The sequence below is a fragment of the Hypanus sabinus genome, chromosome 19 (genome assembly GCF_030144855.1).
Source record: "Hypanus sabinus isolate sHypSab1 chromosome 19, sHypSab1.hap1, whole genome shotgun sequence".
Taxonomy (NCBI): Eukaryota; Metazoa; Chordata; class Chondrichthyes; order Myliobatiformes; family Dasyatidae; genus Hypanus; species Hypanus sabinus.
In genome coordinates, this window is record NC_082724.1 from 71,489,429 (window position 1) to 71,516,581 (window position 27,153).

At 41.3% G+C, this 27,153-nt stretch overlaps 1 protein-coding gene across 6 annotated transcripts in view; it reads right to left on the minus strand.

Annotated features, from left to right (window-relative positions):
• LOC132378039 (inter-alpha-trypsin inhibitor heavy chain H3-like) overlaps positions 1 to 27,153 on the minus strand; it is a 73,136-nt gene that overhangs the window by 20,744 nt on the left and 25,239 nt on the right. For 5 of the 6 annotated variants that reach the window (XR_009506871.1, XR_009506870.1, XM_059944672.1 and 2 more), the window contains exons 13-15: positions 24,234 to 24,419; positions 18,568 to 18,707; positions 15,477 to 15,637 (exon numbers count right to left, since the gene is read on the minus strand). Coding sequence is in view for 4 of the 6 variants with exons in the window: in XM_059944672.1 (XP_059800655.1) it covers positions 15,477 to 15,637; positions 18,568 to 18,707; positions 24,234 to 24,419 (487 nt within the window). In the remaining 2 variants the exon portion in view is untranslated. Of the gene's footprint in view, positions 1 to 1,769; positions 4,385 to 15,476; positions 15,638 to 18,567; positions 18,708 to 24,233; positions 24,420 to 27,153 lie in introns of those variants that run through there. The other variant, XM_059944673.1, reaches the window with a different exon arrangement.

Here is a 27,153-nt window from a genome sequence, read left to right on the forward strand (position 1 = left end):
AGAGTTAGTTCTGCCGCTTCATAGAACAGACAGCCTGTTGACTAAATTACAAAAGAAAGACATTTCATTCTGTGTAATGAGTAAAAAAAGAATATCAGGCAGTTTCTGTAATTGAAGAATTTAATTCTTACACAGTGATTAAACACACACTGTGGCCCAAAATGCATTTACCTAATACTGTATCAGTGATTAGGGGTGGGGGGGGGAGGAGAAGGCGGACAATCAACCAAAACTAACCTCTCGCTCTGCTGCTGAACTCCACAGTGAAGTACAAATATACAGATCTGAAGAGCATGAGTCATCCATTCACACGAATGAGACTTCCAACCTTGATTGTGGGTGATGGCTTGTTCTATTGCCTTTATTTCACTTAAATATTTTTGTTAACTAATACCATTCAAAAGTAACACCTTTGGTCCTGATGAAGGGTCTCGGCCTGAAACATTGACTGTTTATTAATTTCCATAGATGCTGCCTGGCCTGCTGAGTTCCTCCAGCATTTTGTGTGTGTTGCTCAGATTTCTAGCATCTGCAGAATCTCGTTTTTATAAAATCACTCAAATATGTTTTTAGTCCAATTAAAATTAGATCAATATTTATGAACTAATTACAATCACAATCAGGTTATTATCACTGATATACGTTGTGAAATTTGTTGTTTCTAATGGCAGCAGTACAATGCAAGACATGAAAACTTACTGTAAGTTGCAATCAGAAATAAAAGAGTGTAAAAGAGGAATAGTGAGGTGGTGTTCATGGACCGTCCAGAAATCTGATAGTGAATGGGGAAGATGCTGTTCCTAAAACGTTGAGTGTGCTTCTTCAGGCCAGTTTACCTCTTCCCTGATGGTAGTAATGAGAAGAGGACACATCCATCTGATTACACTAATAGATAAGAGTAACTAATTCATTGGATTAACTATTTAGTCCAGTTTTAATATATGCAAATTCAGGACAGCTGAGCAACAAATTTTAAGAATCTGCTGCCCAAATCTCAGTCACCGCTTGGTGATCGCTCCACTTTACTGTGACAGCCCCACCTCCAGAAAACTGGGAGCAACAATGATGACACAGGAATTCCATGAGGATGATGTTGGCTTGAATGCAAATGAAGCAATATCCAGCCCAATGCGGCTCAATGGAAAGGAAACATGGCTGGCTTCTATTACTTCACCTTAACCCATATAGTTGTTAAAAGAACAGTACACGATGTTGTTAAAGTGGATAAATTAATAACAATAACAAGGGCACTACAGAAGACTGATCCATTTCATTAACCTTACCCCATTACCTTTCCCTAATCCCTCTGCAAATGGGTTTACCAGGAGGGAGAAGGCAACTGCTTTGCAAGGAGCTGATTGGGCAGAAGGTGTCCAAGATTATTCATGCAAACAGTAACAGAAATTGAACTAGTAGATAATAACTACTGGAGATAACCGGTGTTAGTTGTACCCGTCACTGTCTGTAAACCACTGGGATATTATTGGCACATCACATTGGGTCATATTTTCAAAGCTCAAAGTAAATTTATTATCAAGGTACATATATGTCAGCATACACAATCCTGAGAATCATTTTCTTGTGGGCTTACACAGTAAATCCAAGAAACACAATAGAATCAAAGACTGCGCCCAATAGGACAGACAAACAAACAATGTGCAAAAATATACAAATCGTGCAAGTAAAAATGAAGTAAAATGTAATAATAATAATAAATAATTCAACAATAAATATCAAGAACAATAAATATCAAGTCCTTGAAAGTGGGAACAGTGTAGCAATATTGAGTGAAGTTATCTGCTCTGGTTTAAGAGCCTGTTGGTTGACACATAATAAGTGTTCCTGAATCTGGTGGTGTGTATCCTGAGCTCCTGTACCTTCTTCCTGATGAGAGTAGCGACAGGAGATTTTGCCTTGATGGTGGGGTCCAGAAGACCAGAAGATAACCGGAACCAGAGTGAAGGAGCTCAGGAAAGGGTGGATGGTAAAAAAGCACAGGTCATGCAGTCAGACTGTCAGGTAGGGCAGGTAGATGATGGGACAAAATTGCAGCTAGCAGTGTGAGTATCAGTGCATTAGGGATGCTGAATCAAAAAAGGTAGCAATACAGTACTCAAAGAGTTATAACTCAATGTACGGAATATAAGAAGTAGATGATCTTGTTGCGCTATTGCAGATTGGCAGGTATGATGTTGTGGCCATCACTGAATTGTGGCTGCAGTTGGGAGCAGAATGCCCAAGGTTACACTTTGTATATGATGGACAGGAAGGTAGACAGACTAGGTGGCCTGGCTCTGCTGGTAAAGAATGGCATCAAATCAGCAGAAAGATGTGACATAGGATCAGAAGATGTTGAATGCTTGTGGGTTGAGCTAAGAAAATGCAAGGGTAAAAGGACCCTGATGGCAGTTATATAAAAGCCTCCCAACAGCAGCTGGGATGTGGACCACAGATTACAATGGGAAAGAGAAAACATGTGTTAAAAGGGCAATGTTACAATAGTCATGGGAGATTTCAACATGCAAGTCAATTGGGAAAATCGGATCGGTAATAGATCTCAAGAGAGTGTATTTGTTGATTGCCTATCAGGTGGCTTTATAGAGCAGTTTGTCATTGAACCTACTAGGGATCAACTAAACTGGATTGGGTGGAATGTAATGAATTAGAGGTGATAAGGGAGCTTAAGGTAAAAGAACCCTTAGTGATCACAATATGATTGAGTTCAACTTGAAATTTGACAGGGAGAAAGTGAAGTCTGATGAAGCAGTGTTTCAGTGCAGTAAAGGAAATTACAGTGGTGTGAGAGAGGAGATGGCCAAAGTAAATTGAAAGGAGATGCTGGCAGGGATGACAGCAGAGCAGCAATGGTGTGAGTTTCTGGGGAAAATGAGGAAGGTGCAGGATAGATGTATTCAAAAAATGAAGAAATACTCAAATAGCAAAATAGTACAACCGTGGCAGACAAGGGAAGTCAAAGCTATTGTAAAAGCAAAAGAGAGGGCATACAACAAAGTAAAAATTAGTGGGATGATAGAGGATTGGGAAGCTTTTAAGAACCTACAGAAAGCAACTAAAAGGATCATTAGGGTGGAAAAGATGAAATATGAAAGCAAGCTAGCAAACAATATCAAAGTGGATAGTAATAGCTTTTTCAAGTAAGTAAAAAGTAACGAGAGAGTGGATATAGAATCATTAGCAAATGAGGGCAGAGAAATAAAAATGATGGACAAGGAGATGGCAGATGAACTAAGTGAGTATTTTGCATCAGTCTTCACTGTAGAAGACACTACAAGTCTGCCAGATGTTGAAGGGTGTGAGGGAGGAGTAGTGAATAGAGAATGTGCTCAAAAAGCTGAACGACCTGAGGGTACCTAAGTCACCCGGACCAGATGAACTGCACCCTAGAGTTCTGAAAGAGGTAGCAGTAGAGATTGTGGTGCCATTAGAAATAACCTTTCAAAAACCATTGGACTCTAGCATGGTGCCAGAGGACTGGAAAATTGCAAATGTTGCTTCACTCTCTAAGAAAGGAGGAAGGTAGCAGAAAGGAAATTATAGACCAGTTAGCCTCAGTGGTTGGGAAGATGCTGGAGTCAATTGTTAAAGATGAGGTTATGGAGTACTCGGTGACATAGGACAAGATAGGACAAAGTCAGCATCGTTTCCTTAAGGGACATTCTTTCCCATGTGTTTGTCCTCATTTTGATGACATCTGGCCATTTGGAATGTGCATCGATGGCGATTAAAAAGATAGAGTCCATGAATAGTCCAGCAAAGTCGATGTACACTTGTTACCATGGTGATGAGGGCCACTCCCATGGATGGAGAGGGGCTTGTGCTGGTGTGTTCTGGATCTTTTGACATCCAGAGCAATTCTTGGTCAAGTCCTCAATTTGTTTATGGATTCCTGGCCACCACACTTAGGCATGGGCAAGACTTTTCATTTTCACAGTACCCAGGTTTCCCTTGAGCAGTTCCTCCAGCACTCTGGTGCATAGCTTGGGAGGAATCACGACTCGTGAACTACACATTAGTGTTTCCCGACACACTGACAACTGCTCCTTCCTCGCTGAGAAGGCTGGAAACAGTGTGTTACCACACGCTGGCCATCCCTTTACTGTGATGTCATACACTTTTGACAACGTAGGGTCACTGCGTGTTTCTCTTTCAATTAGGCAGTTCGTCACTGGTAATTGTTCAACTATCGTTGTGTGAAAGACCTCTGTTGCGTCCACTTGTGTAGTTACCTCTGAAGTCGGCAGTGATAAACATAACAAACCATCTGCGTTGCCATGTTGCTTGGTCCCCTTGTGTTCAATGTCACACATATGACCTCCTAAGAAAAGGGATGATCGCTGAAGCCTTTGTGCTGTCATCACTTTTCCTGGATTGAAGATTGACACAAGAGGCTGATTGTCAGTCAACAGGGCAAACTTTTGACTATACAGATAGTGACTGAATTTCTTGACTCCCCACACGAGGCTGAGGGCCTCTCTGTCAATCTGTGCATAGTTGTGTTCAGCTGAAGTTAGCTGAGGAAAAGGCTATTGGTATTTCCGAGCCATCTGGAAACTTGTGCGGTAACACAGCTCCTATCCCATGGGATGAGGCGTCACAAGCTATTTGGATAGGTAAGGAGGGGTCAAAGTGTGCGAGCACCCCATCTGAAGTCATGATTCTTTTAGTTTCTTGAAACGCTTTCTAACAGCTCTCAGTCCACTTCCATTCTGTCCCAGTCTGTAATAGGTCTGTGGATAGGTTAGGCAAGAACTTGTGGTAATAGTTCACTAGTCCAAGATATGCTCTCAGTTGAGACACATTTTCAGGTGGTGGTGCCTTAAGCACCGCTTCTATCTTGTCTTGACACATGTGTAAAGCATCCTTGTTGATCACATGCCCACAGTATGAGATTTCCTTTTTGAAAAACTCACATTTCGGTCGATTAGCTCTGAGCCCATATTCTCGTAACCCGGTGAGCACTTGTTCAAGGTCAGAATGATGTTTGTCGTTACCTTTGCCGGTGACAATGATGTCATCCAGGTAACGCTGAGTCCCTGGAATCCCCTGCAGGACCTGGTCCATTGCCCTTTGCCAGATTGCAGGAGCTGATGCTATCCCAAACACCAACCTGTTGTACTGGTAAAGTCCTTTGTGTGTATTTATTGTCAGGTATTTCTTGGATGCATCATCGATTTCCATTTGGAGATAAGGCTGGGCCAACTTGATTTTTGCGAGATGATCCTCTCCTGACAGGGAATTAAAGATGTCCTCTATATGAGGTAGAAAAAACTGTACTGTGCAGAGGATTGGGTTAACAGTCACTTTAAAGTCACCACGTATGCGCACCTTGCTTGGTTTTCCTGGTTCTGTGCTGGAGGTTTTCGTCATCAATAGGCATGGCCCATTCACTCCGATCCAGCTTTGACAGGACCCCAGTCTGCTCCAGGTTTGTCAGCTCAGCCTCTACTGTAGGACGGATTGCATATGGCACTGGTCTGGCTTTGTGAAATTTTGGACATGCATTTTCCTCAATCTCAATCTTTGCCTTCATGCCCTGGACTCTGTCCTGTCTTTAACAGTAGTTTAGTTCGTTTCAGAGGTATTTGAGAAATCAGTTGTTTGTAGTCGTGTACAGAGATCACTGTTAAAGCTGAGCCTGTGTCCAATTCAGTCTCACACATGTCACTTCTGGAGTGAACTATGTCACTCTTTGATCATCTGTCTCTTCAACGCTGTGAAGTTGAAAACAAGACAATTCACTTTTGTCTGAGTCATTTTCATCAGAACTGCTTTCTTTCATTTTGTATATATTGTTGTATTTTCCTTTCTGGGGTTTCTTGTTTCACTGTATTTTGTCCTTTTTCTGCTCTTTACTAGCTTTGCATACTTTGCCAATGTGGCCCTGTTTGTCACAGTTTCTGCATTCTTTTTCTTTAAACCAACAGTCTTCAGGGCCATGTGGAGAAATTTATTTAGCTAAAGGGTGGTGAATTTGTGGAATTTATTGCCACATGCAGCTGTGGAGACCAGGTCATTGAGTGTATTTAAGGCAGAGATTGATAGGTTCTTGATTGGACACGGCATCAAAGGTTAAGGGGAGAAGGCCGGGTGGGGGCTGACGAGGGGGAAATAAGGATCAGCCAGGATTGAATCGTAGAGCAGACTTGATAGGTCAAATGGCCTATTTCTGCTCCTATGTCTTATGGTCTTATGATTTATGGTCAATATGCAGAGAGAAAAAAACACATCATGCAAACAGTAACCAGTGTTGGAGTCCATTATTAAGGAAAAGGTGCGGACTATCAATGGGAGAAGGTTCAAACTTAGGAGTCCTCATGCAAGACTTCCAGAAAGTTAATTTACAGGCTGAATCTGTGATAAAGAAGGCAAATGCAATGTTGGCATTTATTTCAAGGGGTACAGAATATAAAGACAAGGAGATAATACTGAAGCTTTATAAGACACAAGTCAGGCCACACTAGGAGTATTGTCCAGAGTTTTGGTCTCCTTATCTCAGAAAGGATGTATTGTCATTGGAGAGAGTCCAGAGGAGCTTCATGAGGATGATTCTAGAAATGAAGGGGTTAACACATGAAGAGCATGCGGCAGCTTTGCCCCAGTACTCACTGGGAAAAACATAGAAACATAGAAAACCTACAGCACAATACAGGCCCTTCGGCCCACAAAGCTGTGCCAAACATGTCCCTACCTCAGAAATACTAGTCTTAGCTATAGCCCTCTATTTTACTAAGCTCCATGTACCTATCTAAATGTCTCTTAAAAGACCCTATTGTATCCGTCTCCACCACAATTGCCGGCAGTCCATTCCATGTACTCGCCTCTCTGAGTAAAAAACATACCCCTGACATCTCTGTATCTACTCCCCAGCACCTTAAACCTGTGTCCTCTTGTGACAACCATTTCAGACCTGGGAAAACGTCTCTGACTATCCACATGATCAATGCCTCTCATCACCTTATACACCTCTATTAGGTCACCTCTCATCCTCCACCGCCCCAAGGAGAAAAGGCCGAGTTCACTCAACCTATTCTCATATGGCATGCTCCCCAATTTAGGCAACAACCTTGTAAATCTCCTCTGCACCCTTTCTATAGTTTTTACATCACTCCTGTAGTGAGGTGACCAGAACTGAGCACAGTACTCCAAGTGGGGTCTGACCAGCGTCCTATATAGCTGTAACATTATCTCTCGGCTCCTAAATTCAATTCCACAATTGATGAAGGCTAAAACACCTTAACCACAGAGTCATCATATTTGACCTACCAAAATAAACCACTTCACACTTATCTGGGTTGAACTCCATCTGCCAATTCTCAGCCCAGTTTTGCATCCTATCAATGTCCCACTGTAACCTCTGACAGCCCTCCACACTATCTACAACACCTCCAACCTTTGTGTCATCAGCAAACTTGCTAACCCATCCCTCCACTTCCTCATCCAGGTCATTTATAAAAATCACGAAGAGTAAGGGTCCCAGAACACATCCCTGAGGCACTCCACTGATGACCGACCTTCGTGCAGAATATGACTCGTCTACAACCACTCTTTGCCTCCTGTGGGGAAGACAGTTCTGGATCCACAAAGCAAGGTGCCCTTGGATCCCATGCCTCCTTACTTTCTCAATAAGCTTTGCATGGGGTACCTTATCAAATGCCTTGCTGAAATCCATATACACTACATCTACTGCTCTACCTTCATCAATGTGTTTAGTCACATCCTCAAAAAATTCAATCAGGCTTGTAAGACACGACTTGCCCTTGACAAAGCCATGCTGACTATTCCTAATCATATTATACCTCTCCAAATGTTCATAAATCCTGCCTCTCAGGATCTTCTCCATCAACTTACCATCCACTGACATAAGACTTACTAGTCTATAATTTCCTGGGCTATCTCTACTCCCTTTCTTGAATAAAGGAGCAACATCCGCAACCCTCCAATCCTCCGGAACCTCTCCCGTCCCCATTGATGATGCAAAGATCATTGCCAGAGGCTCAGCAATCTCCTCCCTCACCTCCCACAGTAGCCTGGGGTACATCTCACCCGGTCCCAGTGACTTATCCAACTTGATGCTTTACAAAAGCACAAACACATCCTCTTTATTAATATCTACCTGCTCAGGCTTTTCAGTCTGCTGCAGGCCATCACTACAATCACCAAGATCCTTTTCCATAGTGAATACTGAAGTAAAGTATTCATTAAGTACCTCTGCTGTTTCCTCCAGTTCCATACACACTTTCCCACTGCCACACTTGATAGGTCCTATTCTTTCATGTCTTATCTTCTTGCTCTTCACATACTTGTAGAATGCCTTGAGGTTTTCCTTAATCCTGCCTGCCAAGGCCTTCTCATGGCCCCTTCTGGCTCTCCTAATTTCATTCTTAAGCTCCTTCCTATTAGCCTTATAATCTTCTAGATCTCTAACATTACCTAGCTCTCTGAACCTTTTGAAAGCTTTTCTTTTCTTCTTGACTGGATTTATTACAGCTTTTGTACTCCACGGTTCCTGTACCCCACCATAACTTCCCTGTCTCATTGGAACATACCTATGCAGAACTCCACACAAGTATCCCCTGAACATTTGCCACATTTTTTCCGTACTTTTCCCTGAGAACATCTGTTTCCAATTTCCTGCCTGATAGCCTCATAATTTCCCTTACTCCAATTAAACACTTTTCTAACTTGTTTGTTCCTATCTTTCTCCAATATGATTGTAAAGGAGATAGAATTATGATCACTATCTCCAAAATACTCTGAGAGATCTGACACCTGACCAGGTTCATTTCTCAATACTAAATCAAGTACAGCCTCTCCTCTTGTAGGCTTGTCTATGTGTCAAGAAACCTTCCTGAACACACCTAACAAACTCCACCCATCTAAACCCCTTGCTCTAGGGAGAGACCAATCGATCTTTGGGAATTAAAATCTCCCATCACGCCAACTCTGTTATTATTACACCTTTCCAGGATCTGTTTCCCTATCTACTTTTCAATATTCCTATTACTATTAGGCAGCCTATAAAAAAAAACACCCAGCAAAGTTATTGACAACTTCCTCTTCCTAACTTCCACCCCCAGAAACTCTGTAGACAATCTCTCCATGGTGTCACCCTTTTCTGCAGCAGTGACACTATCTCTGATTAACAGTGCCAGGCTCCCACCTCTTTTACTTCCCTCCCTGTCCCTTCTGAAAGATCTGAAGCCTGGCACTTGAAGTAACCAATCCTGTCCCTGAGCCATCCAAGTCTCTGTAACGGCCACCACATCATATCTCCAAGTACTGATCCACGCTCTAAGCTCATCCACTTTGTTCACAACACACCTTGCATTAAAATAGACACATCTCAAGCCTCCTGTCTGAGCGCATCCCTTCTCTATTACCTGCCTATTCTCCCTCTTGCACTATCTACAAGCTTTCTCTATTTGTGAGCCAACTGCCTCTTCCCCAGTCTCTTCCCCAGTTCAATAGATCTTGGAATTTAGAAGAATGTGGGAGGAGGCACGGGGGGTGGGGGAAGTTTCATTGAAACCTGCCAAATATTGAAAGGACTAGATAAGGTGGATGTGGAAAGGAAGTTTTCACTGGTGGGGGTATCCAGAACTAGAGGTCTGATTGAGGGGCAGCCATTTAGAACAGAAGTAAGGAGGAATTATTTTTTAGCCAAAGAGAGGTAAATCTATGGAATATTCTGCCACAGACTACGGTGAAGGCCAAGTCCATGCGCATGTTGAAACTTGATGGATTCCTGATGGGTTGGGGCATCAAGGGATATGTGAGAGGGCAGGTGTATGGGGTTGAATGGGATCCGGGATCAGCCATGATGAAATGGTGGAGCGGACTTGATGGGCTAAACAGCCTAATTCTTCTCCAATGTCTTATAGTCTAAACAAATAGCGTTATGAACTGAAGTCTACAAAGTCCCATAGTCCAGTGTAGAACAAGTTGTGGAGCAGCAAGCTGAAATGGCCCTTACTTGCCTTGGGTCCCAACACCCTGATCTTTTCAATCTGGCCCAGCACCTAAATTCACATCCAAACATAAGGTTTCATCACTTTGATATTCTCTGGGGCCTGGACCCCACTGCCTCAATTTGGCCCATGCCTGATCTTTCTAATTTGGCCCTGTGGTTGAGTCTTCATCCAAACGTTGAGTTCAGTCACTCCAATCCGCTCTGGTGCCTGGACCCTGGCACTTCAATTTGGACCGTAATTGATCTTTTAGATTGGGTCCTGCGATTAAGTCTCCTCCAAACATTGAGTTCAGTTGAATCAGTACGCCCTTGCCTCGATCTGGCCTTTAGCATGGTGCTTAAAATGATTGAACCTCAGGTCTTCTTCACTCTTGGCAATGGGTATACAAACTCATTTTGCCTCAGTTCCTCCACATTAAATTGCCTCCAAGTCCAAAGGGAAGTTACAGACTATTTCTTGCGATGATCCTTTGTCACAAAAAGTGTGATTAACAATTATTTGGCTGTTTTCCTTGTTTCATTCTCCACCAACAAGAAGTCGCTGAGGTTCACCACTTAAGCTGGAACTTTTAGATGACATGCTGAATCTTTGCAAATGTCTAAGGAATTAAAGGTTCTGCTGTGCTTTCTTTGTAATGGCACATGTGCTGGAAGCAGGACAGATCTTTTGAAATGATAAAATCAAGGAATTTAAAGTTGTTGACCCTCTCCACCCCTGATCTTCCAATAAAGTGTGGCTTGTGGACCTCCAGTTGCGTCCTCCTGAAGTCAATAATCAGCTCCTTGGACTTGTTGACATTGAGTGAGAGGTTTTTGTTGTGGTACCACTCAGCCAGATCTTATATATTGGCTTGTCACCACTTTTGATTCAATAATGATAGTGGTGACATCATCAAACTTAAAAATGGCTTTGGAGCTGTGCTTAGCCTCATAGTCATAGTTATAAAGAAAGTAGAGCTGGAGACGAAGCACACAGCCTGATGGTGCACCTGTTCTGATAGAGATTATTGTGAAGGAGATGATTTTGCCAATCCAAAGTACCTAGAATCTTTGATTGAGGATCCAATTACACAAGAGGTTTGGAAGCCAAGGTCTTGAAGCTTATTGATTAGATTTGAGGGGTGATAGTATTGAATGTCGAGCTGTAGTTGATATAGGGCATCCTGATGTATTTATCTTTGCTGTTCCGAGGTTGAGTGCAGAGTCAACGAAATGGTATCTGCTGTGGACTTGTGATGGTAGGCAAATTGGAGTGGATCTAAGTCACATCTCAGGCAGGAATTGATTTGTTTCATAACCAACCTCTCAAAGCACTTCACCACAGTGGATGTAAGTGCTACTGGATGACAGCCATTGAAGCAGGTTACCACATCCTTCTTAGGCACCAGAATAATTGAAGCCTGCTTGAAACAGGTGAGTACCTAGACTACCTAAGCAAGAGGTTAGGGATATCAGTGAATACTCCAGCCAGTTGATATGCACAAGCCTTTAGTACTCAGCCAGGTACTTCCCATGGCTTCGCCCTCCTGGAGGAAGCTCTCAAGTTGGTCTCAGACGAAAATCAGGACTGCGGGAGTTCGTGAAAGTTCCTCTATGTTTTGACAGTCAAAACAAGCATAAAAGACATTGGGTTCATCTGGGATTGAGCAGTCATTGTCAACTATGTTGCTTGGTTTCTCTTTGTAAAAGGTAATAGCGTCACTAACAATGTCAACAGGTAAACCACTAACAACATCAACAGGTAAATAACTAACAACATCAACAGGTAAATAACTAACAACATCAACAGGTAAATCACTGACAACGTCAACAGGTAAATCACTAACGACATCAGCAGGTAAATCACTAACGACGTTAACAGGTAAATCACTAACAACGTCAGCAGGTAAATCACTAACAATGTCAACAGGTAAATCACTAACAACGTCAGCAGGTAAATCACTAACAACATCAACAGGTAAATAACTAACAACATCAACAGGTAAATCACTGACAACGTCAACAGGTAAATCACTAATGATATCAGCAGGTAAATCACTAACAACGTTAACAGGTAAATCACTAACAACGTCAGCAGGTAAATCACTAACAACGTCAACAGGTAAATCACTAATGACATCAGCAGGTAAAGCACTAACAATGTTAACAGGTAAATCACTAACAACATCAACAGGTAAATCACTAACAATGTCAGCAGGTAAACCACTAACAACGTCAACAGGTAAACCACTAACAATGTCAACAGGTAAATCACTGACAACGTCAACAGGTAAATCACTAACAACGTCAGCAGGTAAATCACTAACAATGTCAACAGGTAAATCACTAACAACGTCAGCAGGTAAATCACTAACAATGTCAACAGGTAAATCACTAACAACATCAACAGGTAAATCACTAACTATATCAACAGGTAAATCACTAACAATGTCAGCAGGTAAATCACTAACAACATCAACAGGTAAACCACTAACAATGTCAACAGGTAAATTACTAACAACATCAGCAGGAAAATCACTAACAACATGAACAGGTAAATCACTAACGACATCAACAGGTAAATCACTAACAATGTCAGCAGATAAATCACTAACAATGTCAACAGGTAAATTAATAACCTTCCTGAGGAATTAAAGTAACACTATCTTATTAAGTATATTATATTCAGTTTGTAAAGGCGAAATACCTCCAATCAGTGGATTGGACCTCTGGTTCTCAATCCTTTTCTATTCGAGACTTGCTTGTGAATTTCATTTACCTCTGTGGCCCATACTTGCCATAGTCTCTGCTAGTAGCTAAAGATTTTTTTTGGTGAACTGAACTAATTATTTTAATGTACAGTCCATTTTTGAGTTTTAACATGTTATAGGTATTACTATATGTTAAATATGTTACAGGTGTATATGAAAAAAACTATTTCAAAGCTTTGAATAGAATACTTTGTTTATAATCTATATAATATTGTTCAAACCAGCAATGAAATAGTGCTTGGAACACACACAAAATGCTGGAGGACCTCAGCAGGCCAGGCAGCATCTATAGGGAGAAGCGCTGTCGACGTTTGGAATTGGTATTGGTTTATTGTTGCTGCATATACCAAGACAGAGTGAAAGCTTTTTGTTTTGTGTACCATCTGGACAGATCATACCATACATCAACACACACAAAATGCTGGAGGACCTCAGCAGGCCAGGCAGCATCTATAGGAAAAAGTACAGTTGATGTTTTGGGCTGAAACCCTTCGGCAGGACTGGAGAAAAAAGGCTGAGGAGTAGATTTGAAAGCTGGGGGGAGGGTAGAGAAAACAGTAGGCGATAGGTGAAACTTGGAGGGGGAGGGATGAAGCAAAGAACTAGGAAGCTGATTGGTGAAAGACAGAAGGCCATGGAAGAAAGTAAGGAAAGGGACGAGGAGCACTAGAGGTAGGCGATGGGTGGGCAAGAAAATAACATGAAAGAGGGACAAGGGGGTGGGATATGGAGAGGAATTACTGGAAGTTTAAGAAATCAATGTTCATGCCATCAGGTTGGAGGCTACCCAAATGGAATAGAAGGTGTTGTTCCTTCAGCATAAGTGTGGCTTTATCCTGACAATGGAAGAGGCCATGGATAGACATTGGAATGGAAATGGGAAGTGGAATTAAAATGGGTGGCCACTGGGAAATCCCATTTGTTCTGGCAGACAGAGCGTAGATGCTTAGCGAAGCAGTCTCCCAATCTACAGAGATCTCACCAATATACAAGAGGCCACACTGGGAGCAATGAACACATTATTTGACCTGAAAAAACTCACGGGTGAAGTGTCGCCTCACCTGGAAGGAATGGTAGTGAGTGAGGAGGTGTAAGGGCAGGTGTGTGTCTTTTTCACCATCAGCTTCCTGGCTCTTTGCTTCATCTCTCCCACTCCAAGTTTCACCAGTCGCCTGGTGTTTGTCTCTCCCCTCCCACTAATTTCAAACCTACTCCTCAGCTTTTTTTTTCTGCAGTCCTGCCGAAGGGTTTCAGCCTGAAACGTGGACTGTACTTTTTTCCATAGATGCTGCAGGGCCTGCTGAATTCCTCCAGCATTTTCAGTGTGTGCTCGGATCTCTAGCATCTGTAGATTTTTTTTGTTTATGAAAAAGTGCTTAACATTGTTACTTTGGTATTTAGTGTGATCCTTGTAAATGCTGCAAACTAGTGAGTTTTTGAAAATCTGGTTGCACTGTGGTTAAAGATAATCTTTTCCCAACATCTACATAGTTATGAGCTTTTGATAGTAGGTGAAGAGATTGAATAAAACCACATTCAACTTCCTTTCAAAATAAGCTGAGTATCAGGGACTTAATGGAAATTGTAGTGGTGGACAGTGATGCAGTAGTAGACTTACTGCATTCTCGCCTCTCTGCAGTTTTGCTGTTTCTGGCAGATAACCCCATAGCAGTAACTGTAGCCTTCACATCATGGTTTCTTGAGGCCCTCCTTTGATTAGGGTTAACCATGGATGTTGTGACTCAGCTTTCAATGTGAAATGGAGGCCAGTACTCAAGCCAGAGCAGTACGATATGGAGAGCAAGCTGTTGCCCATTTAGTAGGCTCCCCCTCTCTATGGACCCGATGAATTCAAAGGAATGGCAGAAACCAATACAGTTTGGCACCAGAAGTATTGCAGGGGTTAGTAGTTAGTGTTGAACTCAATATAGGGACTGGATATGTCTTTGGGGTTTACTCCCAAAGCCTTCCCCATGACTGGGTGCAGCCATAAAGCAGTGGAAGCCTGAGATCAGTTTTCCTTCTCCGAGGTGGACTGCCAACTACAGCCGATGAGCCCCATCTGCCTGAAGCAACTGGTTTTAAGGCACCAGTAACCTGCTTTTGTCTCTTCTCTTGTCAGTAGAAACGGTTCCGCCAGGCTTAGTAACTAAGCCACGTGTGAAGGCCAGGAGCTGTACTTGGTTGCCAGAGGCTATTTGGTATGAACACCATTTGGAGCATTTAGTAGGTAGTGGGGGCTTGTCCCCACTACCACCCCCAGTTATAACAATCTTAAGGAACAGTGTCTTATAAATATTATAACAGACGCCGGTCAGTGGAAGGCAAACAGAACTAGCTGCACACTTGCTGATTGGCCTTGTTGCAGACAGCTCCACCCAACCTGCAATTGGTGATTTGGGGGTGGATGTGGAATGCAGCAGGCTAGACACAAACAGGCTAAGTTGTTTTGCTGCCTTATTTGCATCAGTTAGCATATTTTCCCATTCCTTTCATTCAGGGTTCCAACTAAATTACATACATTCATTTATTTTTTATTTATCTATTTTAGTAATAAACAGTAAATTTATCATGTCCGATTCAGAACTCCTGTGGCCCCTAGTTTATTTTTTCCATGTGGCCCCTACAATATCTGACATGGCCCTCTGGGGCTCACATTGAGAGCCACTGAGTAAGACACAGTTTCAGTAATATAATTAAAAGAACTATTTAAGAAAAATAGAAACAAAGATTACCATTTCCTGAGACTTTGTTAGCCATGAGGATTCTATCCACTTTGTTCTCCTTTGGTTTAGTCACAACCATTGATGTGAGTGGCGTTACAAAGTTATACTTCAATGAAAGTTCTAAGGCTCTGTCTGTTAGTATTTTCTTTTCTCTTGACTCTGCTGAAACTCTGAAGATAGAAACATGTTAAACAGATTATTAACTATTTTAGTATATAATTATACTCATTCTCCTTCAATCTTTCCAGCATTTTTTTCCCAAGCACATAGCATCATAGAGTAGTACAGCATGGGTTCAGATCCTTTGGCCCAACTAGTCCATACTGACCATGGTACCCACCAAACTGGTCCCAATTTGGCCCTTATCCCTCTAAATTGCACCTCTCCAGGTCCTTTTGTTCATGAAAGTTTCTTTGCTTGTGTGTGGAAGGGAGGAGTAGAGGGGGCATTGGGGTTCCAATGTTTTAACTATCGCTTATTCTTTGGGGCACTCTTCTGTTTTTGTGGATGTTTGTCAAGAACAAGAATTTTAGGATGTATATTGCTTACATTTCTCTGATATATTCCAATCTTTTCTTTGCCCCATTCATACGCAGACATTCCCCACTCTCTCAATTTAGTGTTGCATTTTACTTATCCTCAAGTAGTTGTCTAGGTCCCATTTGAAAACATTTATTGACTCATTATCCACAATACACAGCCAGTGAGTTCCAGACCAAAACCACTCTCTGCATAAAAGATCATTTCCCTATATCCTTCTGGTTTACTGCTCATCGGTTCAAATCTGTGCCCCTGGTTTGCAAACTATCTTCTGACAGAGGCAGCTTATTTTTATTTACCTATCTAAGGCCATCATGGTCTTGGTCACCTCTTAACCCTCCTTGTTGAAAGGAAAAGAATCCCAGCTACTCCCCACCTCAAATAATTCCTGTCTTTGTCCAGCACTGTAGTCTGTTAGAGGTAATTCAGAAATTATGTGGATAGCAGGTATTAAAAAAAAAACAAGAATAAATCTTTTAAAAATCACAATTCAACTTCCATGGATACCTAAAGACTGTGAAACTACAGGATGTGGGACGTTCAGATTCTGAATCATTGCAACCATGGCAATAGATGAATGTTCGTGTAATTGGCCTTCACTGAAACCCTCTTGATAATATTAAGGAAGGCAATGTGACTATCCTCTGCATTAATTCATTGTCATGCTCATGACGGTTGTGATTGTCAGCCCCAATGTAGACTGGGAAACCCACTTCACCACAAAAAGCAGGATCTCCCAGAGGCCACCCATTTCATTTTTAGAATCTTTTTATTAATATATAATCTTCAACAGCTATAAAATTGATAAAAAAAACCAACAGATTAATATGTATACAATTAATAAAGCTGAAGAAAAAAACTGATCTTAAAACATAAAAATGGGAAAAAAAATTATATATAGGAAAAAGGGAAAAAAAGAACCCCATCTAACTAGGGGAAAAAACCCACTAACTACAAAAAAACCCATTAGGAATCAACCCCCCGGAGCAATACATTTGACCATCATCTAAATATATAAAAAAAAGTCATCAACCACCATTTCATATCTATAAAAAAAATTAAATTGGAAGGATGCCATATAACTTAATTCAAATTAAATGATAATATTTGGCAAAAAAAAACCCCATCTTCTCTCAAAACCAAATTGAGGATCAAAAGTTCTACTTCTGATTTTTTCCAAACTGAAACATAACATCACTTGAGAAAACCATTCAATTAATGCAGGGGAAGAAATATCTTTCTACTTTAATAAGATAGACCTTCTTGCTAGTAGTGTAACAAATGCGATTACATGTTGATCTGAAAATGAGATACCCTGAATATGATGCAGAACTATTCCAAATAGAACAGTCGATCTATTAGGTTGTAAATTAATTTTCAAAGCTTTAGAGATTGTAGAAAATAAAGATTTCCAGAACGACTTTAATGAAGAACATGACCAGAACATATGTGACAAAGTAGCTACTTCAGTTTTACATCTATCACTAGGAAATATTTTAGATAGTCTCTCCTTTGTTAAGTAATGATGGTGTACAATTTTAAATTGAATTAAACAATGGTTGGCACATACAGAAGAAGAATTTACGTTTTTCAAAACTCGAAGCCAATCTTCATTAACAAAGGTCAAACAAACACCATATCTTCTGTCTAGATAGTTTCCAACCAGATGGCATGATCTTCAATTTCTCAAACCTCCGATAATTGACCCCAACCCCCCACTTCACTATTCCCTATTCCTGTTTCCATCTCTCACTTTGTCTCCTTACTTGCCCATCACCTCCATCTCCCTTCCCTTTTTCCATGGTCTTTCTATAAGAGCCTCTCATCTGCAGCCCTTTATCTCTTTCACTAATCAACTTCCCAGCTCTTTACTTCACCCTGCCCCCTTTCCTATTTTCACCTATCACCTAGCACCTTGTATTTCTTCCTCCCCTCTCCCAACCTCCCTACTCTGACTTCTCATTTTGTTTTCCAGTCTCGATGAAAGGTCTCAGCACATAACATTTCTCTTTTCCATAGATGCTGCCTGGCTGATGCACCATCAATAACTCTCCAAGACCTGAGGCGAGATATAAGCTTGTATTGGCTGGAAGAAAGAACAAGCAGCAATTGACCACCACACTACATCCTGGAGACTGAGGGCAGGGCCCAGGCTCCAATCGCCTTTATACCGGGGTCTGTGGGAGGAGCCACAGGAGCAGTCAGTGGGGGGGGTGGCGTATCCAGCCGGGTATATGTAGTTCACCACACTGGCCTGCTGAGTTCCTCCAGCATTTTATGTGTTGCTCATCTTTCCCTCTGATTTCTGAACTACTCTTACCTGCTGCCATGGAGACAGTTCTTTAGTAACACAGAATTACATCCCAGAATTATTACACAAATCATGTGGCTCATATATATGTAAGTGAGCACGTCATGGTGTAACACTGCTTAAAAGGAGGGAACACAACAACAAATTCTAAAGAAAGAATGATGACATTTTGTAGGCTTGTTTAGTGACACCCAATTTATTATTTGGGCAAAATGCATATTGTAGAAATAAACTATTTTCTGTTTTAACCTTTGTTTGAGGAGCTGTTGAATTGTCAAGTAAGCCCACAATCTCTCAGTGAAGTCACCAAAAACATATCGCTGATGTTCAAGAATGGTCTCTGCCTCTGAAACGTTGACTCTGCCTTCAAGAGATAAATTACTGTTCACCTGCAGGGAAATTACATCATTATAGATGGTGCTGAAGATATCAATTCAAGAAGCTAAAACATTTTGTTTCCTCAGAAAACTTAATAATTAGACAAAATGCATTATTGCAGGATTACTGGTGGAATTGGGTAATAAAATCCATTAACTGATACCTAGTTTGATTTAGCTGACAGAATTGCTGCTTTAATAAAATAAAGTTGGGGGTTTATGCTTCTACAAAAGCAAAACAAATGATTAGACTTACACCTGTAATGACTTTTGAAAAATGTAATCCATCTGCAGCTGTTTGTCCCTGGATAAGAGGTATTAAATCAGGCATCACACTAACAAAGAGTGACACTATTACAGCTTGGGGTGTCGGAGTTCAATGTTCAATTCCAACAACATCCTTAAGGAGTCTGTACGTCCTCCCCATGGGACGTGTGGTGCTCCACTTTCCTCCATAGTCCAAAGAAGTACCCATTAGTAGGTTAATTGGTCAGTGTAAGTTGTCCCATGATTAGGCTAGGGTTGAATCAGGAGTTGCTGGATGGTGCAGCTGGAAGGGCCTGTTCTATATTGTATAAATACATAAAATTTAAGCTTCCGCTTCCTTCCTCATAAGGATTGCATTGTTCTATTACAATAAGATCAGTGAGTTACTCATACTCAAGACTTCCTGATCTCCGTGCAAAACAGAGACTAGTAGATGAATTGTCAGCCTTTGTGCTGTCTAAATAATTCTTGAAACCTGAAAAGGCACAACTTAAATGGAACTCTTCCAGTCTGATCTACAGAGGAAAACAAAATGAAAGTGGCAATGTAACTTTGTGCCTTTGGAACATTTAATTTTAGTGAACACCAGAAGCTACTCAACAGAGAGAGGAATGGATTCAATCAAATTTTGCTGAGGATTAGGAAAGGTGGCCAAAAGGCCACCTCCATTCTAAATGGACTTCCCTCTATTCTGAGGCTGTGTCCATAAGTCTTAGACTCCCTCACCATAGGAAATATCATCTCCGCGTCCACTCTAGTGAGGCCTTTTAATAGTCGATAGGTTTCGATGAAATCCTCACTCATTCTTCTGAATTCCAGTGAGTACAGGCCCAGAGCCATCAGGTGTTCCTCATATGACCTTCTTTCACTAACCTCTACCTTGCTGAGGCCAGGCGATGACTTTCAAATACCTCATCTTAACTACCCCTCGAAGACTGTCAGGAAACTGGCTCCAACACCATCCATTCTGGAAAACTCCCCTCCACACTGCCACCAAGCTCATAGTTCCCTTACCCTGCCCTGCCCGCTTTTACCTCCTACACAAGATCCACAAACAGGTAGGCCTACAGTCTCTGCCTGCTCCTGCTGCACTGAACTTGTGTCCTCATATCACGATTTCATTCTATCCCCCTTGTCACCTACCTCTATGATACTTCTCATATTCTTGATTGCCTTAGTAACTTCCAAGTCCCTGGCCATGACTGCCTCATCTTCACCATGGATGTCCAGTCCCTATACACATCTATCCCCCATCAAGAAGGCCTCAAAAAGTTAGTCCTGACGAAGGGGCTCAGCCCGAAATGTCAATGGTGCTTCTCCCTATAGATGCTGCCTGGCCTGCTGTGTTCCACCAGCGTTTTGTGTGTGTTGCTCAAAGCTCTTCTCTTCTTTCTTAAGAAAAGATCCAACCAATTCCCCTCCACCACCACCACCCTCCTCCATCTGGCAGAACTGGTCTTCACCCTCAACTATTCTTCCTTTGGTTCTTCCCACTTTCTCCAGACTCGAGGGGTAGCCATGTGCACTCACATGGGCCCAAGCTATGTCCGCCTCTTCTCTGACTACATAGAAGAGTCTATGTTTGAATCCTTCCCAGGTTATACTCCCTGACTCTTCTTCCGCTAAATTGATGACTGCATTGGTGCTGCTTCATGCACCAATGCTAAGCTCATCAATTTCAACAACTTTGCCTCTGACTTTCACCCTGTCCTTAAATTCATTTGATCCATGTCGGACACTCTACCCCCTTTCTAGATCTCTCTGTCTCTATCTCTGGAGACAATTATCAACTGACACCTTTTATAAACCTACTGATTCTCATGGTTAACTCAACTGAACCTCTTCCCAACCTATCTCTTGTACTTTTACTTAGTGTAACATGCTGTGAGGTTTCACTGCTAATGTAATGGCCTCTGTAATGTTCCACTGCTGAGTTAATGGTTTCTCTGCAGCAGCAATGTTTGAGTTATGACTAGAGATAATGGGGCATGCTAGCCAATGAGCGGGATGTTGTTCTTTCTCATGTGTCTAAGAGACACTAAATCTATTCCCAGGATGTGGCTTTCCATTCCTCCTTCTCTATTCACCTGCATTTCCTTCATTCCTTGGAATCTGCGCTCACTCAATTTCCTGCTGCCTTAATAGAAATAGAGTTCCTCCTGTCCTTACCTACCACCGTATAAACCTCTGCATCCAACACATTATCTTCCACCATCTCCAAAGAGATCCTCCCACTAAACATATCTTCACTTAGCACTTCCACAGCAATCGTTCCCTCTGCGGATCCCTTGTTCTTTTGCCCCGCCCCACTAATCTCCCTCTGGGCACTTGGCCCTGCAAGTGGCCTCAGTGCTACACCTGCACACATACCTCCTCCCTCACCTCCATTCAAGATCTCAAACAGTCCTTCCAGGTGAGGTAACATTTCACCTGCGAACCTACTGGGGTGGTCTACAGTGTCTGATGCTCTGATGCAGCCTCCTCCACATTGGTGAGACCCATCATAAATTTGGGGCTGGTTGTCAGGCACCTCGACATTACCTGCCACACATGAGACTTCCCGATGGCCAAGCATTTTAATTTGCTTTCCGACCTGTTGGTCTATGACCACCTCTTTTGCTAAGGTGAGGCCACTGTCAGGGTGGAGGAGCACCACCTTATATTCCACTTGGGTAGCCTCCAACCTGATCGCATGAATATTGATTTCTCCTTCCAGTAAACAAATTCCTCTTCCCCCCCCCCACCCATTCCCTACTCTCACCTTTTACCTCTTTTCACCTGCCTACTATTTCCCACTGGGTCCCCTCCTCATTCCTTTTCTCCCATGGTCCACTCTCCTTTCCTGTTAAAATCCTTCTTCTCCAGCCCTTGATCTTTCCCACCCACCTGGCTTCACCTATCACCTTCCAGCCAGCTCCCTTCTCCTCTTGTTCAGGCATCTTCCTCCTCCTTCTCAGTCCTGTAAAAGGAATCAGCCCAAAATATTGACTGTTTATTCTTTTCCATAGATGCTGACTGACCTGTTGTGCTTCAACCAGCATTTTGTGTGTGTTGCCTCATATGATAAGTCTTTCAATCCCAGAATCATCTGCATGAATCTACTTTGTACCTTCTCCAATGTCAGCACATTATCTCTTTGATAAGGGTCCTAAAACTGCTCATAATACTCACCAGGCCTCACCAGTGCCTTATAAAGCCTCGATATTACATCCTTGCTTTTATATTCTAGTCCTCATAAAATGAATGCTAACATTGCATTTGTCTTCCTTATCACTGACTCAACATGCAAGTTAACCTTTAGGGAATCCTGTGTAAAGTCCATTTGCACCTCAGAATTCTGAATTTTCTCTCCATTTTGAAAATAGTCTGCACTTTTATTTCTTCTACCAAAGTGCATGACACTTCTTTGTCCATTCCCCTAATCTGTCCAAGTCCTCTCTGTAGCCTTTCTGCTTCCTCAACACTACCTGCCCCTCCACCTATCTTTGTATCATCCACAAACTTGGCCACAAATTCCAACATCCAAATCATTGACATGTAACGTAAAAAGAAGCTGTCCCAACACAGACCCCAAAGGTACGCCACTAGTCACCAACAGCCAACCAGAAAAGGCTTCCTTTTTGCCTCCTGCCAAACAGCCAATACTCTATCCATGCTGGTACCTTTCCTGTAATACCACGGATTCTTAACTTGTTAAGAAGTCTCATGTGTGGCATCTTGTCAAAGGCATTCTGAAAAGTCAAGTACACAACTTCCACTAATTCTCTTATGTCTGTGCTGCTTGTTCTTTCTTCAAAAACTTCTTACAGATTTATCAGGCAAGATTTTCCCTTAAGGAAACCATGTTAACTTCAACCTATATTATCATGTGCCAAAAAGCTTTATTGGTAACACAATTACCTGTAAATATTTTGTACCTACTCATATTTTCCAGTCCAGACTAGGTATGCATTGTTCCTTTCTTTGCCTCTCCATCATAAGTGCAATTCTCTCTATATCCCTCTGTCCATATATTCCACCCCCAGTCCAACCACCTTGCTTCCTTCCTCTCAGACTTTAAAGAATTTCCAAAGCTGTTTAACTCTAATACTGCATCACCCAGGCCCAAGACCCGATCGGCTCCAGTGTGAACCACTTGGATCATTTTCCAAGTTTAGGAAGGGAAAATTAGGTCAATTGGCCCATTAAGTCTGTTCCACTATTTAATTATGGTTATTAAGTTTCCCTCTCAACCCTGTTCTCCTGGCTTCTCCCAGTAATGATTACTTACCTATTAACCTCTAAATATGCTCAATGACTTGGCCTCTACAGCCACCTGTGACAATGAATTCCACAGATTCACTACCATCTGGCTAAATAATTTTTTCCTCATCTCTGTTCTATCCAGAAATATCCTCTCCACATCCACACTGTCTAAACCATTCAATATTCAGTAGCTTTCAATGAGATCCCCCCCCCCACCCAATTTTTCTGAATTCCAGCAAGTACAGACCCAGAGCTATCAAACACTACTGAAATATTAACCCTTTATACCCAGGATCATTCATGCCAGCATCCTCTGGATCTTCTCGAGTGCCTGCACATCCGTTCTTAGATGCAGTATAAGGCTTTTTTTCTTATTAAGTGCAATAGCCAGATCAGAAATGCCGATCAAATCAACTAGTTCCCAAAGAGAACTCTGATTGGCCAATCAGACGGTTCACTGCTACTCAGCGATAGACCATAAAAAAAATCATATGTACAATTAAGAAACATTGAAAAATAGTAGAAACACTGGAGTCCTGATGATCATGATGAAGTCTGCTGGAGAGAGACGTTTATACACACGCTGTCCTCCGTAATTCAGAGAGATTGAAGGATAAGGTTACGGGGTGACAAAACGTGACAGGAGCACTTGGAACTAAAAACTAATCCCTACCGGGAGAAAACAGCACCTGATCTTTCTGCACTGTTCTCCAGCAGTTTAAGGACTAATTCCAGCCGGAACATAACTCACAAGTACTTTTGAAAGTCAGGTATTAACCCCACCTGCCAACAACCAAGTATTGCCATCTTGGTCTCCTTCAATACTCCAAAAATTGTATGAACCCTACCTTATAAAACCTTAGCATGTTATTTAAATACTATAGTGCTGGTGGAGTGAAAAAACTGCTGATAGCTCTTAATTGCATCACGCTTTCTCTGGTGTGAGAACTGAGCCAAACAAAGATGCATTAAATGCAATTGCATTACAAAAATTTAAAGAAAATTGTACACAATTCAGGGACTTACAGTTTGTGCTGTAATTTGTACCACAAATTCATCCAGACTGTTGTCAGATATTTTGCCAGCTACCACAATTTCAGATCCACCATAATATTGTCTAAAGTTTGCCTCTGTTAGTTCTGAAATTGCATTCTCCAAATAGAGCAGCTCAACGTCCAAAAGCAAAGGATTTGCGACTTCGTAATAAAAACCCTGAATTAAAAATATACACACAATGAAGGTTAAAACGTGTCTTTTTAAAATTAACTTCCTTAAAAGAAAAATTAATGAATCATTAATGTACTTTGCAAAGCTTAATTATAAATATTTTGAAATTTTTGTTTTTGGGAGGAATAAGAATTAAAAATTTATGTGGTAAGGCAAACTTAATGTACAGGATCAGGCATGCTCCCACTGAATGGGAGAGCAGGTTGATGAGATATTGGGTATCTGTTCTTATTTGTTATTTACTAGAATAGAATAGGACCAGAATATAAAAGCAAGTGTCATTTAATCTGAAAAGTCAAGAATTTGTCCTTTAATTAAAACATGTTTGAAAATAAATCCAAGTATTTAAGACTGTCTTTACGGAAATAAAATAGATGACCTTGTTCATGGCAACATCTTAAGTCAATTCTCAGTTCGTAAATACATACAATAAAGATAATATAAGAATTCAAATACATTAATATTTAATCAGGTATAGCCTTAGCCCATTTAAAAACTCCTTAATGCCACTTATTGTATTCCCTAACGTTGAGCATTTCCATTGATTTTCATGAGTGAAAAGTTGGCAGTGATTTGGAGAGTGGTTTCTTTAAAGTCATTCACTTCCACTTCCCTTACTTAATAAAACAACAATATCAGCAGTATTGTCAGGTTAGAAGGCTTGGGAAGGCTTCAATATTGTAGCTCTTGAAGTTTTAAACATTTAAAAAGCTTCTGGCATGTGGAATGTGAACTGTGATTTTAAAAATTTCCAGCTTATATAATGCATTTTCTAACCCACAAACTTTTCCTTCCATTAACTTAAACTTTCTACAGAAAATTAGATGCATTATGGATTAAAACAAATAGAAAACAATCTTAGCTACTCCAGTCCCCTAAGTCACCTCATATTTCTACAATTTATTAGAATACATGGCTTTGGCTGTCAGGTGTAAGTACAGAAGATTTCTATTGGATATTGCTCCACTCCTTTGCCATTATCACCAAAACCAAAGCAGCAACACAATTAACTAGAAGGATCAAGTTAACCCTATTGACAGCATCCCCCATCATTTTACTGATAATCACAAGTAATTAGAACTTTTCCTGCTTTTTGTGGACAGGTCATGCCCAGGCAAGGTTCCGCATTACTGCCTAGATGTCCATGTTGTAACTGCAATAGAACAGCTTGGCTACGTACCAGCTGGCTCCTATAACAGCTTGAATGGGTCTGGACCCACAAAATTCTATAATATCCAGTGCTCACTGTTGTTCCTTGTTATAATGCAAAGTAAATCAGACTGGCGAAAGATTTCAGAACAAAGCTGAAGTGATTCATCCACTCTGCAACTCATCCTGTCTTTTATTCTTACATGTTCCTGGAACTTCTTATGTAATAACCTTCAGAGAAAACCTAACTTGTGGCCTGCAGCTATTCAAATAAGGTGGCTCATTTCAATCAACACTGGCTTTGTTAGTGATACCCACGTTCTGCTGAAAATGTGCATAGTGAACTCTCCCTCCTAGTATCAGTAAGGCTACCTCTATCCATGCGATGTCTCCAATTTTATATCCTCAGACAGAGCCTGAATTTAGAAAAGCACATTGCTATTTATATAGTGGTGTTGATGGACTGAAGGAACTGCTGATTGGTCTATATTGTATCAAGCTTTCTCTGGTGGGAAAACAGAGACAAAGAAAGATGTTGCCATGAACAAGGTCATCCCTTTTATTACTGCAAAGCCAGTCATAAATGTTTGGATTTATTTTCTAACAAGTATATAGTAATTAAAGGCCAAATTCTATAACTTTCAGGTCAAATGGAGATCTTAGTTAACTGTGACTTAAAAATATATTGGAATATTGTATACAGTTCTGGCCACCCAGTATAGAAAAGCTTTGAGAAGGTTCAGAAGAGGTTTACCAGGATGCTGCCTGGTTTAGACGGCATGTGCTATAACAGGTGGCTGGACAAACTGGGTTTTTTTTTGGAGTGGTGGAGGCTGAGGGGACATTTGATAGAGGCTTATAAAATTATGAGAGGCATATACAGAGTAGACAATGAGTATCTTTTTCCCAGGGTATAAGTGTCTAATACTAGAGGGAATGCATTGAAGGTTCAAGGAAGATATGAGTGGTTAAGTTTTTTTACTCAGAGAGTGGTGGATGTTTGGAATGTGCTGCCTGGTACGGTGGTAGTGGCAAACACATTGGAGGCTTTTAAGAGACATTTAGATCGGCAGATGGATGGGAGGAAGACAGAGGGATATGGATATTGTGCAGGTGGGAGGAATTAGTTTTTGGGATTTTAAAACATTTTCTTTTTCACTGGTTTGGCACAACACTGTGGGCCGCATGGCCTGTTCCTGTGCTGTACTGTTCTATGTAAGATAAAGCAGATTTTATAGATCACATATAAGGTTTGTTTTAGCTCCTCATTAGTTTTATCCCTTCCAGAAGACATTAATTGGATAATTGATTCCACCTAATAAATTACATTATTCACACATTAACTTTGACAGTCAATGTCAGAAAACTATTTATTGTGGGAACATCACAATCTAACCCAATCTTAATCTCTTTCAGGAATTGCTTGAAGCTTTTTGTCACTAATGCTAAGGGAAAATCTTGCATACATCTAATGTAATATCACTGAAGGCTTATGTCACAAGCAAGAGAAAATCTGCAGATGCTGATAATCCAAGCAACACACACAAAATGCTGGAGGAACTCAGCAGGC